At 37.5% G+C, this 21265-nt stretch overlaps 1 protein-coding gene across 1 annotated transcript in view; it reads left to right on the top strand.

The window, feature by feature from the left end:
• Nucleotides 1-21265, top strand: part of GABRB2 (gamma-aminobutyric acid type A receptor subunit beta2) — a 301134-nt gene that overhangs the window by 105361 nt on the left and 174508 nt on the right. Inside the window, exon 4 of the mRNA XM_052643868.1 lies at nt 5841-6061. Coding sequence (XP_052499828.1) covers nt 5841-6061 — 221 coding nt within the window. The remainder of the gene's footprint in view (nt 1-5840; nt 6062-21265) is intronic.

The raw sequence follows: 21265 nt of genomic DNA, 5'->3' as shown, positions 1-21265 counted from the left end.
CGAACGCGGGGTAGCTCGTCTCAGCTGCCACCCCTGACCTTGGACTTTGGTAGCTCCTCTCAGCCGTTCCTGCTGTGTCACAGGCTGGCACTCTCGGCCGTTGCCCCGACCTCAGACGTGGGGTAACTCCTCTTGGCTGCTGCCCCTCGGGCATGAGGTCCTCCCGGCTTCTGCCCCTGACCTTGAGCGTAGGGTAGCTCCTCTCAGCAGTGCTAAGTGCACCGGTCACAGCCGCCCATGATAAGTCTAGTAAGTAGTATTATATTAATATTAACATTGTCATTTGATATTGTTCTGAGACTATGCAAAATGTGAAAAGTATACAGAAGCCTTCTGAACTAATTTTTGTTTTAACTAAAGTTAAATACTTATAAAAATAAATTTAAAAGAAAATAGCAAAATAATAAAATAAAATGTTTTATATAGATAGATATCCATCTATCAATATCCAATTGTAGGAAGTAAACATGCAGCAGAAAAATGTCTGTAGAGCAAGAATAGGCAATTCACAAAATAATAAAGTTAGAAAAGATAGTAAACACATACACAAATTATTTCATGCCATATATTTTATAGAACACTATACCAAATAAAAGGGTTTTGAATCTTGGTATTAGAAATGGATTACAAAAATAGCAAGAATTAATTATAAAAGTATTTTAGATATTTAGGAGACTTTGAAAGGCAAAAGCATTTGAATACAAGTGTGACAAAGCATATCTTAGAATGGAATTATATTATTACTAGAGATGGACCTGAAAATTACCTAGTTCAGTTGTCTCATTGTACACATGGGGAACTGAACCTGTAACCGCTTAGTGGAAGGCTGATGAGATATCATGTTACCTGGTATGCGTTAGGTGAATTATTTTGTAGCATGGCTCTGTTGTCTCCAGATGTCAGAGCAGCTCTTTTTTCCCCCAATTTCTAAGTTAATTAGCTTGACTTTCTTCTTTTGAGTTGGAAACAGAGACTCCTTCACCTCAACCAGGGTGACAACAGAGGGACATGAGAATACCTGAGTAAGAACCTGAGCGTGTCTTATCTTAGAGATCATGGGCTTGTTTGTTTTTTACTCGAGCAGTTTTAAATTTTATTTTTTAAATTTACATACAGAAGGTGCACTCATTTTGGTTTATCATTCTATGAGTTAACTCATCTAGTTGTGTAACCGCCACTGCAGTTAAGATGCAGAGCAGTTCTGCTACCCCAGACCATTCCTTCATTCTGTCCCGTTGTGGTCACGCTCTCCTCCATCTCAAATCCCAGATAAGCTCTCATCTATTCTTTGTCCCTAAGTTTTTCCAAAATGTCATATAAATGGAATCATATATCATGTGTTTTTTTTAAATCTTGCTTCTTTGACTTAACCTTCTTTGAAAACCAGTGATGATGTTGCATGTATCAGGAGCTGCTTTTGACACGTGCTCAGGAGTGGGTTTGCTGCCTTGTATGGCAAATATCTATTAACGTTATAAGAAATTGTCCAGTTGTTTTCCAGGTGGTTGACTATTTGTTTTCCCACCTGCCATTGCAGTTTTAGTTGCTCTGAATCATCAGCAGCAATTGAAATGGTCAGTTGTGCTTTTGTTTTATTTTGAGAGCCTTGTTTAACATAATTACTTAGTTTTAAAGTTTGGAGACCACCTACCTTTGGGATGTGGGAATGTCACATTTACAAATTTCACATATGCGACAGTGAATTTGTGGGTCTCATACTCAAAAGCAAGATCTTAGACAGCTATCTTGCTTGAAGTGAAGTGAAGTCGCTCAGTCGTGTCCGACTCTTTGCAACCCCATGGACTGTAACCTATCAGGCTCTGCCGTCCATGGGATTTTCCAGGCAAGAGTGCTGGAGTGGATTGCCATTTCCTTCTCAAGGGGATCTTCCCGACCCATGAATCGAACCCAGGTCTCCCGCATTGCAGGCAGACGCTTTACGGTCTGAGCCACCAGGGAATCCCTTGCTTACTTGTTTCCTTATTTATTTGCTTATTTAATTATTTATTTTCATTTGCATGCTGCAGTTGATTCTCATTATTTGCTGAAAATTTTATGCTTTCTCAAATCTACTACCATTTTACCTTCTTTGGAAATCTTTGAGTATATTTATGTGTGTTTATTTGTAGATTCTAGTGTTTTATTGATCTGTGTTTCTATCATTACTCCACTGTCATACTGTCTTAATGTAGTTTCCTAGTAAGTCTAGAAATCAGATAGTGTGAATCCTCCAATTTTATTCTTTTCCTTTGAAATTATTTTGTTTATTCTCATTCCTGTGCTTGCCATATAAATTTTAGAATCAGTATATCTACAGAAATCCTACTCAAATATTAATTGAGATTAAATTTTATCTATAGAGCAATTTGAGAAGAATTGACATCTTAACAATGCTCATTTCTTAAAATCCAGGAACTTGGTGTATCTCTCCATTTATTAATACTTTGGCTATGTTTGTGTGAGTGTGTATTACTTTAAGAAGATGAAAGGAAGAAAAAACAAATAAGAAACTCACCATCACATTTTGATTTTTTGCCAGTCTGCCTACTAGATTTTACTTTGCACCGTCCTTAGGTAGTAGCTTTTTAATTCTTTCCAGGATGATTAGTTGTGATTAGTGGGAAAGACAGCCTGTAGTAGGCATACTCCATTTTGTTCGGCACTGAAAGTTCATTGGTTTTAGTTTTGGTTGTGATTATCTGAGTCCTTCTTGCATGGTGATGCCATGGACTGTGGAGCACCCAGAAGTGATTTACTTTTTTTTTTTTTCATTTTGAATAAACCAACTCTGAACAACTTCCTGAAAGTAGGCTTGTTCAGTTCAGTTCAGTCACTCAGTCGTGTCCGACTCTTTGCGACCCTATGAATCGCAGCACGCCAGGTCTCCCTGTCCATCACCAACTCCCGGAGTTCACTCAGACTCACGTCCATCGAGTCAGTGATGCCATCCAGCCATCTCATCCTCTGTTGTCCCCTTCTCCGCCTGCCTCCAATCCCTTGCAACATCAGAGTCTTTTCCAATGAGTCAACTCTTTGCATGAGGTGGCCAAAGTACTGGAGTTTCAGCTTTAGCATCCGTCCTTCCAAAGAAATCCCAGGGCTGATCTCCTTCAGAATGGACTGGTTGGATCTCCTTGCAGTCCATGGGACTCTCAAGAGTCTTCTCCAGGTGTAAAGAATATGTTTTCTACATAAAAGCTCAGAGCATTCATTCTGGGGGCATGAAGACCCGGGAGAGAAAGGGTAGAACATAGAACCTTTCCTTTCTTCTATGTCCAATAGCATTTATTTTGATTCAGGAACTTCTTTTCTTGACAGTGTCTTGATGTGTCATTTAGAACTAAAAGAAATGAAAATTGATGTGACAGTTGGCAGAATCACCAGGGTCTGTCTGGGAGCATTTCTTAGCAGACACTGCCTTGCTGACAAATAACAGGAGTTAGCATATGACTCAGGATCTCACAATAACACCATTTATTTAGCCCCAAAGAAAATACAATTTCCTTTGTCCTAACACATCTCAGCTGACTGATAAACCCCAGCACCTTCCAAACTGTGTTATCTCCCCTAAATCTTTAGAGGGCTTATGTAGCTATATCTTGTAACAGAGATAATAATAAAATTTTCCATTTTATGTCTAAGAATTAGAAATCACTAAGTGTGTTCTCTCGAGCACGCTATAAATTGTTTGTTTATTTATGGCCAAGTTTTTAGGCCATTTGTTACACAGAGATGTATAAAAATGTGTCTGATCCATTTTCTCTTCTCTAGTTATATAATTCATACCTTCAACTTTGCTTTTATTATAAATCAAGATGCTGTGCTAGAGATCCTCAGACTAATTCTTTATTAAGAATTAGAGTCTGATGAAACAGTTCAAAGCACTGACTAAAGTAACACGCTCAAGAAAATTTCACCTACAGTTATTTAATATACTTTTGTTGTCGTTCAGTCGCTAGGTCATGTCTGACTCTGTGATACCATGGACTGCAGCACACCAGACTTCTCTGTCCCTCACTATCTCCCAGAGTTTGCTCAAATTCATGTCCATTGAGTTGGTGGCATATCTTTTGTGTAGAGGTGTTAGTCATTCAGTCTTGCCTGACTCCCTTTAAGATATTAATATTCTTCTATTAGAATATTTATTTGATTTTGTACTTCTCATTCAGAAGTCAGCTCCACACTGACTCCTAAATGAGATAAAAATTTATATGTTTGTGAAACCAGGAGAAATATTTAAATTTTTTGCCAGAGGATTATACTTTTCCTATGAAACTGTTTAATGCTTTTATCAGGTAATATCTTGTAAGTCATATTTTAAAATTCCATAGCCATATTAGCATGTAGAAATCTCAGCAAGGGTTGGAGAAACTCATGGACTTCACAGAGATTGAAGTGTGTATTTTATCCACAAGAGTAATCAGGTATGTGCAGAAATCCAATAGACTTAGTTTATTGAACATTCATTCATTCATTCATTCATTCATTATTTGTGCCCTAGGATTGTGCTGGCTTTGAGGTTGCAGAGATGATTAATACTGGATTCTAGTTTTGTTTTTTTTAAGCCCTCAAGTAGGGCATTGTGAACTGATTTTAAAATAGAATGGTAATTATCCTTTTCAAAAGAATACTTAGTCCTTCATTTAGTCATTCAAATGAGGGTGAGAGAGCAATTACATTGTAGCCATGGGCCTCTAAGGGAGAAAACATGTCACAAGATGTATGTAAGTGCTTTATTCATAATATATAGCTTTCTGTAGTTCACAGATTACATTTGAGTTACACATTTAATTGTCATAATAATCTTTTGATAGATCAAGGATGTATTAAAAGCCCCATTTATAGTTAATGGAAATGAAGTAAAAAGAAGTTATGTAAATTTACGTCCTAGAAATAGTTAGGAAATGCTGGAGACTGGGACTCTAAGACCAATGCTCAATTTATAACAACCACTGTTTCTCCAAAGTAAGGAGACTTGTCTGATGATCCAGAATTTCTAAAATTCTAATGAAATACTAACTGAACTTATATTGTTTAGATAGGTAGGAAGCTATATGCGATAAGTCTCAATATAAATGACACCTCCAGTAGGAAGCACACCTTGATTAGACAGATACAGATTTTCATATAAACTCTTATAATTACTACTGTAATTAATTGACCATTTTTTGCTATTGTATTTATTTCCCACCAAAAGCAATCCTGAGTACCCTCTTTTAGAAAGACAAATTACTTACTAAATAATTATTCCTTACCATCTTTCTTCCTGAGTGAGTGAAAGTCACTCGGTCAGTCTGACTCTTTGCAACCCCATGAACTGTATAGACTTCTCCAGACCAGAATACTGGAGTGGGGAGCCTTTTCCTTCTCTAGAGGATCTTCCCAACCCAGGGATCAAACCCAGGTCTCCCTCATTGCAGGCAGATCCTCTACCACCTAAGCCATAAGGGAAGCTCTCTTCCTGAGTAATATATAGCAAATTTCAAAAGTATATGCTCTCTTCACTTTTGTACCTACTGTGGTGCCCATCGCATAGTATGGACTGAGTTGGAATGGATTTAGTAAATTAATATTTGCCAATATGTGAATTTGATATGAGTTTGAGCAAGCTCCGTGAGTTGATGATGGGCAGGGAAGCATGGCGGGCTGCAGTCCATGAGGTTGCAGATTCAGACATGACTGAGTGACTGAACTAAACTGAATTTGTAAATAGTATATGTTTATAGTACTTGGTTGGATATATTTTCTTGTGAATACTCAAGTGTTTCCTTATCTCCCAATTCCATTTAGGTACAAAATAAACTATTTATTTATTTTTTTTTATCTTCTCAATTTCACAGGATTATACCTTGACAATGTACTTTCAGCAAGCTTGGAGAGATAAGAGGCTGTCCTATAACGTAATACCTTTAAACTTGACTCTGGACAATAGAGTGGCAGACCAACTCTGGGTGCCTGATACCTACTTCCTGAACGATAAGAAGTCATTTGTGCACGGAGTGACCGTCAAGAACCGTATGATCCGCCTGCATCCGGATGGGACAGTCCTTTATGGCCTCAGGTCTGTAGTGACCGTTTCAATATTGAACTTTTCCTGAGCACAATACTTTCTGTTCTTTATTGAAGGGAAATATTGTGCTATTTTCCTGAGTCCTCCTTTAATTTTGCTGATAAGCAGTTAAACCTCCTATTCAATAGACATCTGAGAGCTTAGGGTAGCATGTTTACAAAGGGACTTATCCCCAGCTAAGCCTAAGTTTTTTTCTGAATTATCTTCCAATATCAGCTGCTGATCCTAAAGCTGCTTTCTTTAAGAGGTAGGGATAAGCAATATTAAAATAGCTTGCACATGGGGTTTCTTTAAAGTGGAAAAAAGTTCTGAATGCCCAATGCTTGTTTGAATGTGGCAGATGCTCTGTTTCCTGAATTGTTCCTGAGCTCTGTGAGGAAAAATAAAACAAGTTAACTGGCAGTATCTGCAGACTCCACCAAAGTGGTGGCATTTGAACGGATTTATGGACAAGAACTGAGAAGGCCAGAACTGAGTCTGGCCTTCCAAGGACACGAAGGCTTTCTGTGTCCTCTCACCTCCAAGGAGTAATCAGACTTGCAAATAAATAAAGCCATCATCTCATGTTTATTAATAGTGAATTGACACTATTAAATGCACTTTTATAGCAGAAAGGATTGTGATGCTCTGCTCTCTTTGGTGGATAAGTTGTGAAATATTAGTTTCATCTATAAAAAGTTTATTTTCCTGGAAAATGATGAAGAAAAAAGATATCTGTCTTACTCTGAAAACATCTCAGGGTAAAGAATTCCTGTGCATTATTAGGGAAAAAAATGACATTTTGTAATGTTCAGTGTGTCTGATATATTCTGTTTTACATGAACACTTGATGACTTTATCATAATGGTGATGATAATAACAATATTGTTATTCATTTATTGAACAAACTTGTCAGGGGTCAGACATTAGTTAGTACACTCCAAGTGTTATTACAGTTATGATGACATGCAACAACCTCATAAGTTAAAACTGTTACCGTCTTTATTTCAAATGAAGGCTGGTATAGCTTGTCTAATATCACAGAGAAGTAAACAGTGAAAATGGGATCCCAGTCCTGTTCTAAGTTCAGAGCCAGAGCTCATAACTGTTAGCCTAGGATGCCTCTCTGGCATTGTTCCTATCTGTTACATCTCATTTTCATTATCTGCTGTATTCAGTGTCCTAATAGGTTCATTGTCTTAGATCCCTATAAGCCAGCTTCTTTGTTTATCCTGTTTGTAGAGAAAATAGTATTTGTTTATCAAGGGAGGGAGAGAGGGAAGCAAAGAGAGAACATGTTTGTACTCCATCAGCCATTGAAAGTAAAGAGATGGATTGGATACAGGCACTGCTCACATACAAGCCTTATGGAAAAAGGGAAACAGGAAAAATAAAACGAGTTAACTGGCAGTATCTGCAGACTCCACCAAAGTGGTGGCATTTGAACGGATTTATGGAAATAATTGTCTTAGCATATATATTGTGGAATCCATTACAAAACATAAGGCATCACAAAGACCTTGATAAAATGGTGACCACATGGGCAGTGGAGGTTGTAATTCACATGTTTTAAGAGTTACACACAGAGAGAAGTCAGAATCCTGAAGAAGGCAGAGAAAGGCACAGAAATAAGTTACTAACTCAGCAGGGAGTGGCAAGTTTTGGCAAAGCATCTGACCCAGTGCTGGATGCATTTGCCCAGCAGATCTTCACAGCAATCATGTAGAAATAATCTTGCCCTCTTCGTTTTTCCTGATGATACCCACATTTAGAACAGAGAACCAGTTATGTTCTCTGTTATACCCAGCATTGGCAAAGCACCTACACTATAAATAAACTAAATGAAGATTGTCAGTGAATTCTGAATGCACATATTCAAAGTTGAATGGGTGGGAAAATCAGCAATCAGAATGTCTGTACAATTGAGAGGGAAAAGAGGGGGCCAGCACAGGTGATAAATACGGCTCTTTTAAGGCATTAAGCCAATAATCAGACAAAAAAGGTGGTTGCTATTCATTCTTATCAAGACCAACTGGATACCATTACTGAAAATCATCACTATCTCAGCCCTGCTTCCGACAAGGACTGTCAACATATGCAAGTTCCTGAACACATCTGATGTCCATAAAATTAACATTTCTACTTGAGGAAGGCTCATGGATTGTGATTGTTCTATCAATTGTATAGTTACTTCTGAATATGAAATTGGTAAGAGGTGTTTCAGGAAATTTGTATATATCTCTTTCCAGTTTTTAGCTGATAGAACAATTTATTTCATGGCTGAAGTTTGATGCAGGCTGGATATCCCTTTTTAACAGCAGAAGTTTCATTTTTTCAATAAATAAGTGAAAGGAACTCAATTAAAATCACTACTGGTGGGTTGATTAAGACCTGCTTAATTCCTCCTGCTACTTACCTACCCCCTGACCTCAGTCATTCTACACCCTGACCTCAGTTCTTAGTTTGCTAAAAACTTAACTTGTATCTATGTTCAGTAGTGACTGACTTCCAACAGCATTTAGAATAGTAATAATATTAATATTAGTAGTTAGTACTCAGTAAAGGATTTAGTCTGTACTTGGCACTGTGCCAGAACATTCCTTATATAATTTCATTTAATATCAACTTTAATTCCTACAGAGTGGGCACTGTTGGTTTGTTGATTGATTGGTTTTTCCTTCTTACATGAAGCAGCTCTGGAACTTGTATACCAAGTTACACAGCTACTGCCCAGGAAAGCATAATTGTTTGAATACAAAGATCTTGCTCTTTATTATCATTCTGTCCTACTCCTTAGGTACTTGCAAGTGGAAGTAAAGAATAGTAGAAATCACCTGAGAGCATGCAAAGGAAAAAAAGGAAGGTAAAGAATAGTGAGATAGGAATACCTTGCATTGATCCACAGATACAGACATTGTTCTGATTGATAGAATAAGTCCCTAAAGAACTATAGTCCTGAGTCATCTGTGGAAGGTTCACTTTTAGGTTCTGAGATTCACACCAATCTCAGTTTACAAAGGTATGATTTTTGGTGTGTATAATGATGGGGCAGAGAAAAGATCATTGCAAAGAAACCGATAAAGGCAAGGTTCATCAGTTGGGATAAGGAGAGCTGAAAGGCAACCATGAAGACCTAGATATAGAAAACTGGTACAATGAAGGCTTTAAATATCAAAGCAGTGATGAAGAAATTGGATAGAACAAATCCTCTGGGCTGAATGTCATGCATGTTCAAGGCAAAATCCTTTAAGGATTTAAGTGTTCCTTCTGTTGAGATGTACAAAGATTGGCAGGGGTGAGGGGGCTAGAGGAGAAGTCATTGAAGTCATTCAGAGGATCTGAGTATGCCTCTTGTAAAGTTTCCTTAGTGAAATTTTTAGGTGTTAAAACATATTTAAGATAATATAGTATGAAGAATATTAATGTTTCTTTAATTTCATGGTGAGTATACAGGTGTTTGGGCTTTCCTGGTGGTTCAGCTGGTAAAGAATCCACCTGCAATGTGGGAGACCTGGGTTCAATTCCTGGGTTGGGAAGACCCCCTGAAGAAGGGAAAGGCTACCCACTCTAGTATTCTGGTCTGGAGAATTTGATGGACTGTATTGTCCATAGGGTTGCAGAGAGTCAGACACGACTGAACAACTTTCACTTTCACCTTCATACAGGTGTTTGTCATGCTGTTCTTTCAACTTGTCTTCAGGTTTGAAATTTTTCGTGATAAAATTTGGAAAAGAAAAATGGCCTTGGCATCTCTGGTTCTATTATCTAGGAAATAGCACTCAAGATTTAGAAGTCTGCAGCCAGAGAATCTTATTTCTCATCTCTTAGAGGTAGAGAATTACCTATATGTGACATGTACTTTTAGTAGCTGTGTGTGAAAACAAGGTCATCTCACCGTAGAGGATGTGTACTCAGTGGGTAGGGTCCTTGATTCCAGACAACCAGGCTATGATCTTCCTGATCCAGGGATCAAACCCAGGTCTTCTACATTGCAGGCAGATTGTTTACTGTCCGAGTCCCCGAGAAAACCCTGATTGTTGTTGTTATTGCTGTTGTTGTAGGTTGGGCATTAACATGTTTTTATTCTGATTGGATTTTTGTTTCCCCATTGCCAAAAGAATGGATGAGCAGCTTACTCTGTCATTCCGTTACTCTTCAGGTTGATTATCATTTTAGAAGCACAGAGTTCTGATGCTATGCAGAGACACAATTGCTCAGTGCAGCCAATTTCCTTAACAAAGTATTATGGCAATAGAACTTGTGTTTTAGCTTGGGCTTTTGTCTTTGACCTCTTATTTAGCCTTAAGCATCTTCTTCAGGTTTTAATTTCCTCATAAATAAAAAAGGAAGGGGGATCAATAATGTCATGTTAATAACCCAGTCATCTTCTAAATCAAATGAGATTAATAAATAGAAGAAAATTGATGTTCTGACATCAGTCTGGAAAGTGAAATTAAATATTTGGAGTAGCATAGTAATTTGTAGATAATAAGTATGCCATGTTACTTAATATTTGATAAAGAAATGAATGCTGGGGATATTTGATAAATAAACAGAAGGCTACAACAGAGAAAGCTTTAGCTATCAAGGTAGTAGTTTTATATTGTAGAATTTTACCCCAGGTATCTTTCCATGATTCTTTGAAGACACTCCTTTGTCTTGAACAAAAAGAACAAGAGGAGCAGAAATGAGGAAGTCAGTTGAAGAGATGGGAAAGGTCCAGGTCAGATATGTCTAATATGAAAAAGGGAACTACTAAAATACCAAGAGGATTGTCAAACCATTTTGAGATCACAAAACTACAGTGGAGTCAATTATCTCTAGCCATTGCTTTGGCAGCCTGAGATGAAGAAAAAGGAGGGTAGGTGCCTGGTTTGAGACCCAAGTTGCCGTGACAGCCTTTAAAAAGTGTCCTGTAGCCACAGACCCACTGTCTCGTTTGTGGCATGCCCTCTAATTTTCATGTGATCAAGCATTGTATATTTTCTCTTAAACCAGGCCTTTCTTTTTATTCTCATCATGTCTTATCAAGCATCTGCTTTTTAAACCGTATTGAAAGATCTACAGAAATAATTAAGAAAAGTGATGAGTAATGTTATTTTTCAAGTCTGAGTTTATAATTTATGACTAAAGAGTAATAATATCCTTAAATAAAGATTCCTACCTTCACTCTTGGCTAGCTGATAACTCAGTTATGCCAGTGTGATCATAAGATAAAATACCTCCTTTCTTTTATGATACTATTTATATATTTCTTTAAGAGATATGGCTGGAGGTAAAAATACTTTCTTGGGATTAGCTCAGCTGTAGAAATGGTGACAACAGACTTTTCACTGTCTAGGAAGAAGAATTCCTAGCAATTTATAAAGCAAATATTTCAAATAGATTAATTATATTTAATTCCAAGATAAAATTTGTCCAATCAAATTATTTTCAGAACACTTCAAGGAAAAATGGCATAGAAAATACAGAATTTCTGCTGATGAGTGCAACTAAAGCAAGTGAAAATCAAATTAATCTGGTGTTGACATTACTTCATAAAGAATGTTACATAGGTATAATTTAGACTGTCACAGAGAAGGCAATGGCGCCCCACTCCAGTACTCTTGCCTGGAAAATCCCATGGGTGGAGGAGCCTGGTAGGCTGCGTTCCATGGGGTTGCTAAGAGTCGGACACGACTGAGCGACTTCACTTTTACTTTTCACTTTCATGCATTGGAGAAGGAAATGGCAACCCACTCCAGTGTTCTTGCCTGGAGAATCCCAGGGACGAGGGAGCCTGGTGGGCTGCCATCTATGGGGTCACACAGAGTCGGACACGACTGAAGTGACTTAGCAGCAGCAGCAGCCAATTGTTACCAGGTTGATGCAAAAGTAATTATGATTCTGGACCCTGAATTTTAAGTCATTATAACTAGGCTTAAATACATCTTTATTAAACAAGATAGGAATCATTACAATCAACACTTTTTTGCCGATGAGAAATAAGTTTGTTTATTCCTGTAACATAAAAATCCATGTTTCAGGATTTGTTGAACTGTTGGAAAGGATTTTATGCCTCCTGTTGGATATGGAAGTATTTTCCCTGCAAAATATTGTTGAGATGCCTGAAGAAGTGGTAGTCAGTTGGCTAGAAGTTAGGCGAATATGGCAGATGAGGCAAAACTTTGTAACCCAGTTTGTTCAACTTTTGAATGATATGCGGTTAGGCATTGTTGTGGAAAGGAATAGGACCCTTTCTGTTGACCGATACTGGCTGCAGGTGTTGCAGTTTTTGGTGCATCTCATTGATGTGCTGAGCATACTTCTCAGATGTAATGGTTTCACAGGAATTCAGAAAGCTATAGTGGATCAGACGGGCAGCAGACCACCAAACAGTGTCCATGATCCTTTTTTCATGCTATTTTGGCTGTGGGAAATGCTTTGGAGCTTCTTCTTGGTCCAGCCACTAAGCTGGTCATTGCTGGTTGTCATATAAAATCGCCTTTTCATTGCACATCATAATCAGATCGAGAAGTGGCTCACTGTTGTTGCATAAAATAAGAGAAGATGACACTTCCAAACAACAAATTTTGACTTGAGATTAGCTCTTGAGGTACCCTCTTATCAAGCATTTTTACCTTTCCAGTTTGCTTCAAATGTCTAATAACTCTAGAATGGTTAATGTTGAGTTCTTGGGCAACTTCCTGTGTAGTTGTAAGAGAATCAGCATCGAAGATACTCTCAGTTGGTCATTGTCAACTTCCGATGGCCAGTCACTGTGCTCCTCATCTTCAATGTTCTGGTCTCCTTTGCAAAGTTCTTGACTGCACTGTGTGTTCATTAGCAGTTCCTGGGCCAAATGCTGATTGATACTGAGAGTTGTCTCCATTGCCTTATGACCCATTATGAACCTGGGTAAGAAAATATCTCAAATTTGCTTTTCATCTAGCATGATTTCCATAGTCTAAAATACTTGTAAATAGCAAATAATAATTTACTACCAAAAAACATAAAGCATGAAATGCACATTAAAATGGTGTATAACATAACCACATTTATTTAATAATGTATTCTAGTATGAAATGGCAAAGTTCAACAATGCAAAATTGAAATTACTTTTGCACAAACTTAATATTTATTTAAAATAGAAGTCATTTACTAGATTTCAGAAATTTAATTAATTACTCTGATCAGAGAATCAGGAGATCTGCATTCTAATCTTACATTTTAGTTCAGTTGCTCAGTCGTGTCCAACCCTTTGCCACCCCTATAGACTGCAGCATGCCAGGCTTATTTAGTGGTTCTTATAATTATTCCTTTAAATTATTTCTTTTTTTTTAATGAGGATTTTGCTACTTTTATTTTGTTGCTTTAAATTGAAGTGTTTAATCCCCTTAAATTTTTTTTTTTAATTTTTATTTTTACTTTATTTTGCTTTACAATACTGTATTGGTTTTGCCATACATTGACATGAATCAGTCACGGGTGTACATGAGTTCCCAATCCTGAACCCCCCTCCCACCTCCCACACCATATCATCTCTCTGGATCATCCTTGTGCACCAGCCCCAAGCATCCTGCATCCTGCATCGAACATAGACTGGCGATTCGTTTCTTACCTGATAGTATACATGTTTCAATGCCATTCTCCCAAATCATCCCACCCTCTCCCTCTCCCACAGAGTCTAAAAGTCCATTCTATACATCTGTGTCTCTTTTGCTGTCTCCCATACAGGGTTACCATTACCATCTTTCTAAATTCCATATATATGTGTTAGTTTCCTGTATTGGTGTTTTTCTTTCTGGCTTACTTCACTCTGTATAATCGGCTCCAGTTTCATCCACCTCATTAGAACTGATTCAAATATATTCTTTTTAATGGCTGAGTAATACTCCATTGTGTATATGTACCACAGCTTTCTTATCCATTCATCTGCTGATGGACATCTAGGTTGCTTCCATGTCCTGGCTATTATAAACAGTGCTGTGATGAACATTGGGGTACACGTGTCTCTTTCAATTCTGGTTTCCATGGTGTGTGTGCCCAGCAGTGGGATTGCTGGGTCATAAGGCAGTTCTATTTACAGTTTTTTGAGGAATCTCCACACTATTCTCCATAGTGGCTATACTAGTTTGCATTCCCACCACAGTGTAAGAGGGTTCCCTTTTCTCCACACCCTCTCCAGCATTTATTGCTTGTAGACTTTCAGATCGCTGCCATTCTGACTGGTGTGAAATGGTGCCTCATTGTGGTTTTGATTTGCATTTCTCTGATAATGAGTGATGTTGAGCATCTTTTCATGTGTTTGTTAGCCATCCGTATGTCTTCTTTGGAGAAATGTCTATTTAGTTCTTTGGCCCATTTTTTGATTGGGTCATTTATTTTTCTGGACTTGAGCTGCATAAGTTGTTTTTATATTTTTGAGATTAGTTGTTTGTCAGTTGCTTCACTTGCTATTATTTTCTCCCATTCAGAAAGCTGTCTTTTCACCTTGCTTATATTTTCCTTTGTTGTGCAGAAGCTTTTAATTTTAATTAGATCCCATTTGTTTATTTTTGCTTTTATTTCCAGAATTCTGGGAGGTGGATCATAGACGATCCTGCTGTGATTTATGTCAGAGAGTGTTTTGCCTATGTTCTCTTCTTGGAGTTTTATAGTTTCTGGTCTTACGTTTATATCTTTAATCCATTTTGAGTTTATTTTTGTGTATGGTGTTAGAAAGTGATCTAGTTTCATTCTTTTACAAGTGGTTGACCAGTTTTCCCAGCACCACTTTTTAAAGAGATTGTCTTTAATCCATTGTATATTCTTGTCTCCTTTGTCGAAGATAAGGTGTCCATAGGTGTGTGGATTTATCTCTGGGCTTTCTATTTTGTTCCACTGATCTATATTTCTGTCTTTTTGCCAGTACCATACTGTCTTGATGACTGTGGCTTTGTAGTAGAGCCTGAAGTCAGGGAGGTTGATTCCTCCAGTTCCATTCTTCTTTCTCAAGATTGCTTTGTCTATTTGAGGTTTTTTGTATTTCCATACAAATCTTGAAATTATTTGTTCTAGCTCTGTGAAAAAATACCGTTGGTAGCTTGATAGGGATTGCATTGAATCTGTAGATTGCTTTTGGTAGTATACTCATTTTCAGTATATTGATTCTTCCAATCCATGAACATGGTATATTTCTCCATCTATTAGTGTCCTCTTTGATTTCTTTCGTCAGTGTTTTATAATTTTATACATATAGGTCTTTAGTTTCTTTAGGTAGATATATTCCTAAGTATTTTATTCTTTTCGTTGCAATGGTGAATGGAATTGTTTCCTTAATTTCTTTTTCTACTTTCTCATTATTAGTGTATAGGAATGCAGGGGATTTCTGTGTGTTGATTTTATATCCTACAACTTTACTATATTCATTGATTAGCTCTAGTAATTTTCTGGTGGAGTCTTTAGGGTTTTCTATGTAGAGGATCATGTCATCTGCAAACAGTGAGAGTTTTACTTCTTCTTTTCCAATTTGGATTCCTTTTATTTCTTTTTCTGCTCTGATTGCTGTGGCCAAAACTTCCAGAACTATGTTGAATAGTAGTGGTGAAAGTGGGCACCCTTGCCTTGTTCCTGACTTTAGGGGAAATGCTTTCTATTTTTCACCATTGAAGATAATGTTTGCTGTGGGTTTGTCATATATAGCTTTTATTATGTTGAGGTATGTTCCTTCTATTCCTGCTTTCTGGAGAGCTTTTATCATAAATGGATGTTGAATTTTGTCAAAGGCCTTCTCTGCATCTATTGAGATAATCATATGGCTTTTGTTTTTCAATTTGTTAATGTGGTGAATTACATTGATTGATTTGCAGATATTGAAGAATCCTTGCATCCCTGGGATAAAGCCCACTTGGTCATGATGTATGATCTTTTTAATGTGTTGTTGGATTCTGATTGCTAGAATTTTGTTGAGGATTTTTGCATCTATGTTCATCAGTGATATTGGCCTGTAGTTTTCTTTTTTTTGTGGCATCTTTGTCAGGTTTTGGTTTAAGGGTGATGGTGGCCTCATAGAATGAGTTTGGAAGTTTACCTTCCTCTGCAATTTTCTGGAAGAGTTGGAGTAGGATAGGTGTTAACTCTTCTCTATGAATTATTTCTAAATTTTATTTTAGCTCCTCAAGTCTTAATACGTGTGATCTTGTAATCTGTAACATATATACTTTAAGACTCCCATGTTATTTTATGTTAAGCAGTAGTTAAAGTGGTACTGATGTGCTTTAGCAATCATAGTTATCATCTTGAAAAATAAATCTCCTGATTCATTAAGAAAGCAAAAACAAAATCATTGCATTCAGGTATACAAGAAACCTGAATTATCCACTAATGGCATTTTTTTGTGAATGTAAAAATGTATATATTTATTAAAATTTGAAATCTGAATCCCAATTGGACTGCATATTATTTATGCTAAGTCATTAACATTATATCTTAAGCATTTTAGCACATTGTTAAAACTGTTCAACAAAAACAAAACAATACCCATTTCCCATTATACGATGTTACATAATTATTGTGAAACAAATTTTAAACCCTTAATTCTACCACGCAGAGTTAAGCATACCTGTACCTTGCTTCATACTCTTCCAGACATTTTTCTCATAAAAAGCATATAGGTAGTTTATCATAAAACAGATTCATATTATATATAGAATTTTGTGATCTTATTTTTTTCTTTAACAATGAATAATTTTTCTATAGCAATGATTATCATGTCAGTAAAGCTCTGCTGACTATCATTATTCAGCCATTATAAGACACATTTGGGATATATTTCTTTATCCAATATAGGATATGGTTTGTGGTTTTGATATAAGGTGACATATGTGGTTATTGCTATAAAATGAAGGACTACTATTTCAAATTTACTCACTATTTTAATGACAAGCAAAGCTTTTTCCAACTCAATTTATAATCTCAAACTTGTGCTGTTGTATCTTGTGGTGTCATTGTTTAAATAAATGGCTCAGGAGATGTACTGATACAGATTAGGACAGTTCTTATGGAAGGACTGACTTTTTTACTCTTCTGACCCATCTAAGAATAGCTGTTTGTCTTTTGGAATGAGGGAGGAGCCCTTGACTTCATATGTCTATACACCTCCCATATGTAACATTAGGTCAGAAACATGTCACTTCTGATTAAAGGTTCACATTCTTAAAGAAAGATTCAGCAGGAAGCAGAAGGTAATTCAACTACCTCCTGCTATGTATGTTCTGTCATTGGGAAAATGGCAAAGGATAATGTTAGCCTGTAATGGATTTAGACAGGCAAGGTTTATTAATTTTATCTTTCCCTCTACTCCTGAAGCTTTACCACAAGATATTAGGCAAGTGAATAGCTGAATAGCCATCTCATACTGAAATATAGTATACTAAACATTAATATCTAATTTTTTACTTGATTTCCTAATTGGTTTAATTCATTTTCATAGATATACTGAGTGAATGCATTTTGTCAAGAAGAATAACGGAGATTTTTAGTAAGAACATTGGTTCTTTTGGCCAGAATGTGAGACCCTGTACTCTAGATTTATCAGTCTTCTAAGTAAGAAAAAAATCGCCTTAATCTACCTCTTCTCTATGGGAAGAAAAACATACATCCCCCCTAAGGGCTGAATTTAATTTTAAAAAGTTAAAGCCTTTTTTTTTTTTATTTTTTTTTCGGCCATGCATATGGCATGTTGGGCTTCCCAGTTGGCTCAGTGGTAAAGAATCTGCCTGCCCGTGCAAGAAACACAAGACATGCAGATTCGACCCCTTGGTCAAGAAGATGCAACCCACTAGGCAACCCAGCCTAGGAATGGCAACCCACTGCAATATTCTTGCCTTGAAAATTCCACAGAGGAGCCTGGTGGGCTGCAGTTCATGGGGTTGTGGGGAGTTGGAGGTGACTGAGCATGTCATCGTATGTCAATGGCTTGTTGTTGTTCATGTGCTAAGTTGTATCTGACTCTTTGAGACCCCATGAACTGTAGCACACCAGTCTTCCCTGTCCATCACCAACTACTGGAGCTTGCTCAAACTCATGTCCATTGAGTCAGTGATGCCATCCAACCATCTTATCCTCTGTTGCCTCATTCTTCTCATCCTCAGTGTTTCCCATCAGTAGGGTCTTTTCCAGTAAGTCAGCTCTTTGCATCAGGTGGCCAAAGTATTGGAGCTTCAGCTTCAACATGTTTTTCCAATGATTATTCATGGTTGGTTTCCTTTAGTATTGACTGGTATGATCTCCTTGCTGTCTGTGATACTTTCAAGGGTCCTTTCCAGCACCATAGTTCAAAAATATCAATTATTTGGTGCTTTACCTTCTTTATTGTCCAGCTCTCACATCTGTACACGACTACTGGAAAAACCAGTTTTGAGTAGATGGATCTTTGTGATGCCTCAGCTTTTTAATATACTGTCTAGTTTTGTCATAGCTTTTCTTCCAAGGAGCAAGTGTCTTTTAATTCCATGGTTTCAGTCACCATCTGCAGTGATTTTGGAGCTTGTAGGATGTGGGAACTTAGTTTTCCTGACCAAGGAATGAACTTGTGCCCCTTGCATTGGATGCACACAGTCTTAACCACTGGACCACTAGGGAAGTCCCTGTAATTAATTTTTAAAAGAAATTTCTTGACCATTATTTTCCATATAAATAAAATTATTTATATTAAAAGTGATTTTTTTTAGAATTTCCCTCATCTTCATGTTCACCTTCTAAGAAGAGAGAGGCTCAGAGAGGGAAGTGATGGAGCCAGATGTCACACAGACAATTGATGGCAAAGCACGAAGCTGATCTCAATTCCCTGACTCCTAATCCAGCACTTGTTATTGTTCCTGCTGTTGCTGGAGTCATTTGGTGATTTGTAGTCATCTTAGTCTGACTGATGTCAGCAAATATTAATAAGTAAAATCCAAACCAAAAATAGCAGAATCAGAATTACACCATTCTTTAGACCTTAGAAATACATACTTGAGGCAGTGTGTATTTAGCAGTCCTGGGAAATCATCCAGGATTTTTTTTTGCTGCTGTATTTTGCTGATTTTTAGATAACATTTAAAGAGGAAAAGAAAATCTGCCCAACTTTTTCTCAAATATTACTGACTCATCACATTCCTATAATCAGCAAGTCTCATTTGCTAACAGTTAGATGGGTCCATTGACTTCCTACTTTTGTGTTCCAGTCCCCTATAATGAAAAGGACATCTTTTTTGGGTGTTAATTCTAGAAGGTCTTAGAGGTCTTCATAGAACTGTTCAACTTCACCTTCTTCAGCATTAAATGTCGGGGCATGGACTTGGATTACTGTGATATTGAATGGTTTGCCTTGAAAATGAACAGAGATCATTCTGTCGTATTTGGACTGCATCCAAGTACTTCATTTCAGACTCTCTTGATGACAATGATGGCTAATCCATTTCTTCTAAGGGATTCGTGCCCACAGTAGTAGATATAATGGTCATCTGAGTTAAATTCACCCATTCCAGTACATTTTAGTTCGCTGATTGCTAAAATGTCCATGTTCACTCTTACCATCTCCTGTTTGATCACTTCCAATTTGCATTGATTCATGAACCTAACATTCCCGGTTCCTATGCAATATTGCTCTTTACAGCATTGGAACTTGCTTTCATCACCAGTCACATCCACAGCTGGATGTTGTTTTTGCTTCGGCTCCATCCCTTCATTCTTTCTGGAGTTATTTCTCTACTAATCTCCAGTAGCATATTGGTCACCTACCAACCTAGGGAGTTAATATTTCAGTGTCCTATCTTTTCACTTTTCATACTGTTCATGGAGTTCTCAAGGCAGGAATACTGAAGTGGCTTGCCATTCCCTTCTCCAGTGGACCACCTGACCTGCCTCTTGAGAAATCTATATAAAGGTCAGGAAGCAATAGCTAGAACTGGACATATGATGGGCTGGAGGAAGCACAAGCTGAAATCAAAATTTCTGGGAGAAATACCAAAAACCTCAGATATGCAGATGATACCACCCTTATGGCAGAAAGTGAAGAAGAACTAAAGAGTCTCTTGATAAAACAAAGAGGAGAGTGAAAAAGTGGGCCTAAGTCTCAACATTCAGAAAACTAAGATCATGGCATCTGGTCCCATCACTTCATGGCAAATAGATGGAGAAACAATGTAAACAGTGGCAGACTTTATTTTGGGGGGCTCCATAATCACTGCAGATGGTGACTGCAGCCATGAAATTAAAAGATGCTTTCTCCTTGGAAGAAAAGTTATGACCAACCTAGACAGCATATTAAAAAGCAGAGACATTACTTTGCCAACAAAGGTCCATCTATTCAAGACTGTGGTTTTTCCAGTGGTCATATATGGATGTGGGAGTTGGACTATAAAGAAACCTGAGTGCAGAAGAATTGATGCTTTTGAACTGTGGTATTGGAGAAGACTCTTGAGAGTCCCTTGGACTGCAAGGAGATCAAAGCAGTCAATCCTAAAGGAAATCAGTCCTGAATTTTCATTGGAAGGACTGATGTTGAAGCTGAAACTCCAGTAATTCAGCCACCTGATGTGAAGAATTGACTCATTGGAAAAAAGCCCTAATGCTGGGAAAGATTGAAGGCAGAAAGAAAAGGGGACAAGAGAATGAGATGGTTGGATGGCATCACCGACTCAATGGACATGAGTTTGAGTAAACTCTGGGAGCTGGTGATGGACTGGGAGATTTGGTGTGCTGCAGTTCATGGGGTCAAAAAGAGAAGGACACTACTGAGCAATTGAACTGAACTGAACTGAAATGGGTGCATAGTTGTCCTCATATCCATTGATTTCAGTCTAATGAGAGCTGAATGTGACAGAACTAAAACTGAAGATATAAAGGACTGTAGTGGAAATGATGTGTGTTCAGACTCCAGGGGATGCAAAGCAGGGAAGACACCAGCTGTGCTCCCAATAAAGATATGTATCTTGTTTCAGATGCCCAAAAAATGGAGACTAGATGTTAATGGGCTTTGTCTGCAGAGAAGAAGCCGAGAAACCCATGAGGACATGCCATTCATTGGCTTGTGAATGTACTTGTATATAGCGTGGCTGTACATAGCACTAGCATGATCCTGACGTGACTAGGAGCGGACCTTCTGGTCACAGGAATATTAGAGGCATATGGAAAGAAACCAAAACTTTATTTTGTTTTCTCTTAGTTTAAGAAAAGTATTTCCTAGTGGATGATTAAAATTGTTGCTGTTGT

The sequence above is a fragment of the Budorcas taxicolor genome, chromosome 7, assembly GCF_023091745.1.
Source record: "Budorcas taxicolor isolate Tak-1 chromosome 7, Takin1.1, whole genome shotgun sequence".
NCBI lineage: Eukaryota > Metazoa > Chordata > Mammalia > Artiodactyla > Bovidae > Budorcas > Budorcas taxicolor.
This window is presented reverse-complemented; position numbering and strand designations above follow the sequence as displayed.